The sequence below is a fragment of the Rhyacophila brunnea genome, unplaced genomic scaffold, assembly GCF_057557595.1.
Source record: "Rhyacophila brunnea isolate RB1 unplaced genomic scaffold, BYU_Rbru_1.0 scaffold_15, whole genome shotgun sequence".
NCBI classification, from domain to species: domain Eukaryota; kingdom Metazoa; phylum Arthropoda; class Insecta; order Trichoptera; family Rhyacophilidae; genus Rhyacophila; species Rhyacophila brunnea.
The window spans coordinates 24,339,301-24,346,275 of NW_028232806.1; the positions used below are offsets into that span (position 1 = coordinate 24,339,301).

The window sequence follows — 6,975 nt, forward strand, 5'->3', positions numbered from 1 at the left end:
GAGTGAAGTATGATTTTTGTTTTGTGAAACAAACTATTTATGTGATTTCATGTATTTATTTGTGAAATCATTTAAGGTTCGTTTCTTTCAACCTGAACGAAACAAATCAAATTAAACCATAGACAATATACATACAAATTGTAGTTGACCGGAAATGGTTTGAGTTTTGACGTTTGGTTCAGTGTATCATTGAAAATCAAACCGTTCTCGGACCATCAGAAATGGTTTGACATGAAACGTCAAACCAATTCGGACGATCCATAGACTAATGGCAATCTGTCAAAGTGTTGATAAGCATTATTCGGCATTTATATATCGTGAGGTGTTCATATTAATATGTTAGAAATTTACACCATAGAAGTTCACTTGAATTATGTATATTGTAGAATAATAATTAATACCTATTATTCATAAGTAACCATACGATAACAAGACGCCGCTTTTGGTCTTATTATCTCAAAATCCAGCCATATTTTCTATGCAAAGAGTTCGATTTAATATCATTACTATAATTATTATGTCAGACAAAGAATTTATTTTCATTTTATTTATATTTTGTAACGGAGATTCTAAACTACAAACTGTGTTAAATCAACCGGAATGATCTTTATTATTTAACTAAATAATCTAATAACCTAACGAATTTAATATTTGTTCGATTGTCGTCTAAATCACAATATCATACTGTCGACATGAACAAGTGGTCAATTATGAAAAGCTCTAATCAAAAGTAATTTTTAAAAACTCGTCATACCTATAAATCTTATAAATTAACTAAATGGCTACCTATTTATGAAGCATTCTTTATATGTTGTGTATTTAAAATGAATGAATACGACAGTTTGTTAAATTTGTATTATTGTAGACCACGATAGGAGGTTAGAATTTCGTAACAAGTTGACGTTTCAATAAATATGTTTCTGTTTTAGAGACTAATATATTATGAATTAATTTTAAGTACTAGCAACACTAATTAGTTGTCAGAAAAGCGTTTCCGTGGACATTCTACCAAACGGTTCCAAATCAAATAAATCCAACGTGCCATTTGATTCGTTCAGTTCAGGTTCAATGATACGAACTTTATATATATATTTTGATTATTGCAATATGCGATTAATTCCCACCCTTTTAATAAAATTATGTTATCGTATTTATTAAAATATTTGTAATAGGAAAACTATTTTTAATAGTATAGCAACATTGTGCGTAGTTGTCAGATCAATTAGTCTATGGTCAGATTTTTTATTCGCTGTCACAATATACCTACCATACCACTCCACCGATATAATTATTTCGATAGTTCGATGTTATGTTTTGATTAAGTGTGAACTTTGACCAATATGCTTTCTTTCTTTAAGAAGTTTTCATTAGACGTGCCAGAAAAAAACTCTGGCGCGATATCAAAAGCTAAGATGGAAAAGGCGAGCACGATCGCCGAGCTCGGTTATAAGGACACAAACGATTTAAAGGAAACTATTTACGGTAAGTTGGATCAAACAAATTTAGTTTCATATGAAATCTCCATTTAAAATAATACCTACTTTAATATAACAATGGATTACCTGGCCGTTATTTTTTTTTGCTTGTACTTGTTATTTATTCAAGTCGTAGTGTAATAATAATATATAAAATCAGGTTAGAGTTTATCTATGCGTTTGACGTTTCTGCAGTTGATATAAACAATAGTTGATTTTTCTATTCATGAATATAAATTAGGTTATGTTTGAGGAAGGAATTGTACTTATAATGAAATAAATTATATTGAAATTGTGTAGGTTATCAGAAATGTCAAAATTGTAAATGCGAAAATTCAATATAAAATACGTGAAGACTTTGAACTGTTTAAAAATTGGCCATGAGATTTTACAACTTTCGTTTTAGACCAAACCAAACCTAACCTAATCGAACCTACCCCAACCTAATATTACCTCATAATATAATCTTAGTTTGTGATAATGGTGCATCAAAATGTATGGAAATTTAAAATAACGATTATTGGATCGAAAAGCCGATGCGCCAAACAGAAAAAGGTATTTATTATAATTGTCTACATGGAATAAACTGTTTTCGTAAAAAAAAAATTATAAAAGCTCATGGCCACCTCTGCGGCACAATTACCAAAATTCTTTCCAATATATTTAATAGAACTTATTATACTACATTTTTATCATAAAAATATTCATTAAATATTATAATATAATAATAAGATGTGACCCTTTAACGAACACACATTTAGATATGTTATTAGATACGTATTGATTAATTAAAACATATACTTAATATAAATTGTATTAAATTGCAAGCTTCGTATTCTTCTGCTAGATCCCCTAGCAGACAGAGCATTCTTAAAGTTCGAATGTATACTGCCACCTATCAAATTATCAAATATAATGACATTTATTGGTATCTTATATATTATTAACGAAGGATTATAATTATAATTATATAAAGGAAGGCTAATAATTATCACTAGGATAGCACAATATTGCTAATCGAAAGGTCTATAGATCGATGCCACCCACTACATTTTCCATTTATTTCAGTTTTCTGTCACCCATCAGCTGAATTCAATCTCCTAATTGTAAAAAAGTTTCACGACATACAGCTACTGTACCCTTCCAACTACTTTAAAACCTGTATTAAGTAATGCCAATCTTTGAATTCTTATAGATTTTCTTCGAACGATACGAGATCCTGAAAAACCAGCCACTCTCGAGGATCTAAATGTCGTTTACATAGATGGAGTGTTCGTGAAGGATCCCACCGCAGATAATGTCCAAGTCATCCGAGTGGAATTTAACCCTACTGTACCCCACTGTTCGCTGGCCACGTTGATTGGACTTTGTATACGAGTGAAAATCGAAAGATCCATACCGCACCTCTTAAAGTTAGACATTTATATTAAAAAAGGTGCCCACACGACTGAAGAAGACAGTAAGAAACACACTATTGTATAATTATTATTAATTTACAATCTATTATATATGCTCAGCGTACGTCAAAATGAAGTTTTATGCTATTTTCAGAGCATAACCCTGGACATTCCTTAAACGTTGTAGATAATCTATTTATATAATTTTGAAGCCTTATTATCCTTCTCCTAAAACATTAGAGCGAGAGGTTTAAAAGAATACTATTTTATGTAATAAAAATACTTTATGCAGTCATCAAATGTTTAAAATAAATATAAAGGATAATAAGGCTTCAAAATTATATAAATAGATTATCCACAACGTTTAAGGAATGTCCAGGGTTATGCTCTGAAAATAGCATAAAACTTCATTTTGACGTACACTGAGCATGTCCCCCCTTAAGGTTTGTAACAAAGATTTTTTTTTAATTTTATGATATTCGAGTGACAGCTGTTTTGTGTTATAAATCCATCCCCGGACAGTGCTACGAGTACTGAGTACTGTCAAGCCATAAGCGATTTGACCAGCGACTTCTTTACTGTCATGTATATTTTCAAAACACCAATTATTATCTTTTTAGTGTGAAAATGTTCAGAAAAACCCCAGGAATCAGGATATTGATGATTTAATGAACTTCACAAATTTGTATGTCTTTCATATTGATTCATTTTATTCCAAAAATAGTTGGCTACAGGTATCTACCTTCCTCTTCTTTGGCCATGTTTGCCCTTTAACTGAAGAATGTGGATACCACACGGTACCTCCAAGAATCCCTGTTGCTTGCTTGTCGTCTCGCGTCGTTCCAGGTCATACCAGCATTCCATATCTCCCCCATATACACTCTATAGATAGTATTTAGTGGCCTTCCAGGATGTAGGAATCCAGTTGGCTTCATGAACAGGCAAGCCAGATTGAGGTTCTCTTCTGGGATCCGCAGCACATGGCTGAGCCAGTTCCAACGTTGTATCTTCACTCTCAGCGTGATCAGAGGCTGCTTGGTTGGTTCTCTTATCTACTCGGTACTCCTAAACCTGTACCGCTATACCACCGCACACCCAGTATTTGTCGCAAACATTTGTTCTTGAAACTCAGTATATGGTTGCTCTGAACCTTCGTAAGGTACCATGATTCGCTACTGTAAGGCAGCACTGTCAGAATACAAACGTCGAATAGACGGCATTTGGTTTTAACTGAGTACAGTTGTGAGTCCCAGACATTTTGCATTGAGTTAAATGTTGCTGCGCCATTCTCATTCGGATAGTGAGCTCTCTTTACAAAATGACATTTTCCGTGATGTGTACCACTGGGTATATGAAGCTGTCGACGCTCTCGATGGCCCTAGTAAAATGTTGACGATCCGCAAATCATCTCAGAAAAAGAGGTTTAGTTAAAACCAGGGCTTTTTTTGTCATGTCACTCGGTGGAACGTTTCAAAAGCAATTAAGACAAAGCAGTGTTCTTTCTTACCATAGTACAAGTTAATTTTCCTGAATCATTTCATATGAAAAGACATGTCTTGAAAAACTATTGCGTTTGATATTTCCATTAAATTCTATTACCATTTCATCAAGTGAAGGTGAACGCGAATTTTCGCAAATGAATCTAATTATTACCCCAATAAGAGCTTCGTTGAAGACTTCGGACCACCTTTGACACTTTTTGATACTTCAAAATACGTTGATCGGTGGTTACTCAGTGGAAGACATTCGGCCATAAACTCTTAACACTAAGAAAAGGAATTGGACTGAACTTTGGAAATCACCATGGCCCCCACAAAGGGGGGGGCTGACAGGGCTCTAGCCTGGGGGATCGACCAGATAAGCAAGATAAACGCACATCACGAATTTGCTTTCATCGTAAAAAACATCACCTGCGGGGCTAATTTCCTTCAGACGTATTAACATTTTTAAATTGTGGTTGAAGTAATTGCATTTTTTGGTTGTTTGTTGATACACTGAATACCATTAATTTTATCTCGAACACCATTTAAAAAACGATACTATAGAGCGTCACACTGCCTTTAACCTTAGTGATAGGTAGGGGGTCCGCTTCAGGATGTGGAGGCCATGGAAATCACTATAATATACTTTTATTCAAGTATATGATGTTTTTACAATTTTATTTTTTACAACTTTTATGTTCGTTATTTATTTATATTTGTTTGTTTGTTTAATTTTTTATGCACTTCATGGCATAGGAAAAGTTACTTTAAATGATATTTGAATATAATTTTCTTTAGTAGGTAAGAAGTGAGTTCCGGGCACCTTTGTTTGTTTAAAAAAAGCCCTGGTAAAACCATCTACATATTTCGCTCCTTGTTTACAAAAATGTGACAAGAGTGATCGCATTACCTCATTGGGCAAGTTGAAATAAACGAATACATTGCAAAAAGTCCAGAGATGACCTTAATGTGGATGTCAACCTCACTTGACCAGTTCTATGCCTTCAGCAAGTTTTCTCGCTCTATGAGGCAGTGATCGACAGGCCGCACATAAAAATTTAGCAGGTTATCTTGTCCGACTTTAGCCTCAAATTACTAGCCACTATCGATTGATTTGCATAATCTAAAAAATTAAACACACAGTGGCATCTGTTTGAATAATTATGAAATACTAAGCCACAAATTATCAGTATTACAGCGATTGTAGTAAGAGCTTCGCTCTACATTCAACATATTGTGTCATTAAAAATTTGCGGTCTGTCAGATACTGCCATAGTAATATCGTGAGGCATAGAAAAGGTTTTTAAATCCCTAGTGAAATAAATAATAATAAAAATATCAAAATACAGTAGACTCCCGATTATTTGGGTTAATGGTTGGGAGTGGCAGCACGAATTAACGAAAAACACGGTTAATCCAAACTATAGGTTTTTCTTTTTAAAATACTACATATTATTATTATACATCTATAAAGCAGACATTTATTTTATTTGATAATCAAATCTGTGATTTTGGTTTGTTTGCAGGAATCTTTCTAATATCATTTCGAATTTTCCAAAGTGAGGTTCATGTTTGAAAGCGAGCGATTTTAAAAAAAATTAAATTTATACACGGATAATTTGCAAACCGGATAACCCTCTCACGGATAGTCAGTAGTTTACTGTAAATAAAAATTACCCCACTGTTGTGCACATACAAGGAGTGAAGCAGATCGATTTTACACGGTACACTCTCGATTTCTGACACCATAACAGATCGTCAACATTCAGTGTTTTAATTTTTAGAATTCGTTATATTCGATCATTCCGAGGATGGGTTTATAGCCTAAAACAGTTGTCATCGTAGATAACTCAAATATTGTAGGATTTAGAAAATAAACTTTGTTTCATTATTATAATGTAGTTATGTCATATAAACACCAGTTCAATTAGTAATTAATTAAAGAACAGTTAATCGTATTGCATTTGCAGTATAAGTAATTACTAGCACTACGATCAGAAATTACGAGTACATGCCGCAGCCTGACTATAGATGGCGTTATAGCAAATGCAGTTACAATAACCTACACTTAAATGTAAATTTATGTTTAATATACTCACCGAAATTTTTGTTTTTTTGCAGTAAATAAACAAATAAACGACAAAGAAAGAATAGCCGCTGCAATGGAGAACCCAAATCTAAGAGAACTCGTTGAAAAGTGTATAAAGGAAGAAGAGTGATGTGTTCAACGGTTGACGAATGGACAGAATTTTTTATGGAGTTATATTATAGGCTGATGGTTTATGTAGACTAGTACTGGACATATGTTTTTATACAGTGGCACTTATATTGTAATAAAGAAAAATTTGTTAAAAGTTTGTAATATTATTAATTAATAAATTAATGACTAGTTATTAAAATGTGATTTTATTACAATAAAATTAGTCTACGACTATTTCTTTCAGGCCCACGGTGGCCGCGCGGCATAAGCGTTGGACTATCATGCCGTGGGTCCCAGGTTCGAATCCTGGGTCTGGCAAGTACACATATTGTTTTTCAATGTGTGTGTGAGTCAGGGTATGGACCTAATAGGTTGAGCAAGTGGCTGACATCCATTTCTCGTAAAAACAAAATCTGTTAATA

General features: G+C 33.3%; 1 protein-coding gene across 1 annotated transcript; it reads left to right on the forward strand.

The window, feature by feature from the left end:
- Positions 1–1,206: 1,206 nt before the first annotated feature.
- On the forward strand, positions 1,207–6,752 carry galla-1 (cytosolic iron-sulfur assembly component galla-1). The gene is made up of 3 exons (XM_085942897.1): positions 1,207–1,482; positions 2,671–2,934; positions 6,475–6,752. The coding sequence occupies exons 1-3, from the start codon at positions 1,341–1,343 to the stop codon at positions 6,570–6,572; spliced, it is 504 nt and encodes a 167-aa protein (XP_085799023.1). The 5' UTR covers positions 1,207–1,340; the 3' UTR covers positions 6,573–6,752.
- Positions 6,753–6,975: the final 223 nt, after the last annotated feature.

Excerpts from the sequence above, each read along its gene's own strand:
- galla-1 (XM_085942897.1), top strand. The coding sequence starts at position 1,341 with ATGCTTTCTTTCTTTAAGAAGTTTTCATTAGACGTGCCAGAAAAAAAC. Across the intron at positions 1,483-2,670 it reads TTTAAAGGAAACTATTTACG|ATTTTCTTCGAACGATACGA; the intron begins GTAAGTTGGATC and ends GAATTCTTATAG. Across the intron at positions 2,935-6,474 it reads CCACACGACTGAAGAAGACA|TAAATAAACAAATAAACGAC; the intron begins GTAAGAAACACA and ends GTTTTTTTGCAG.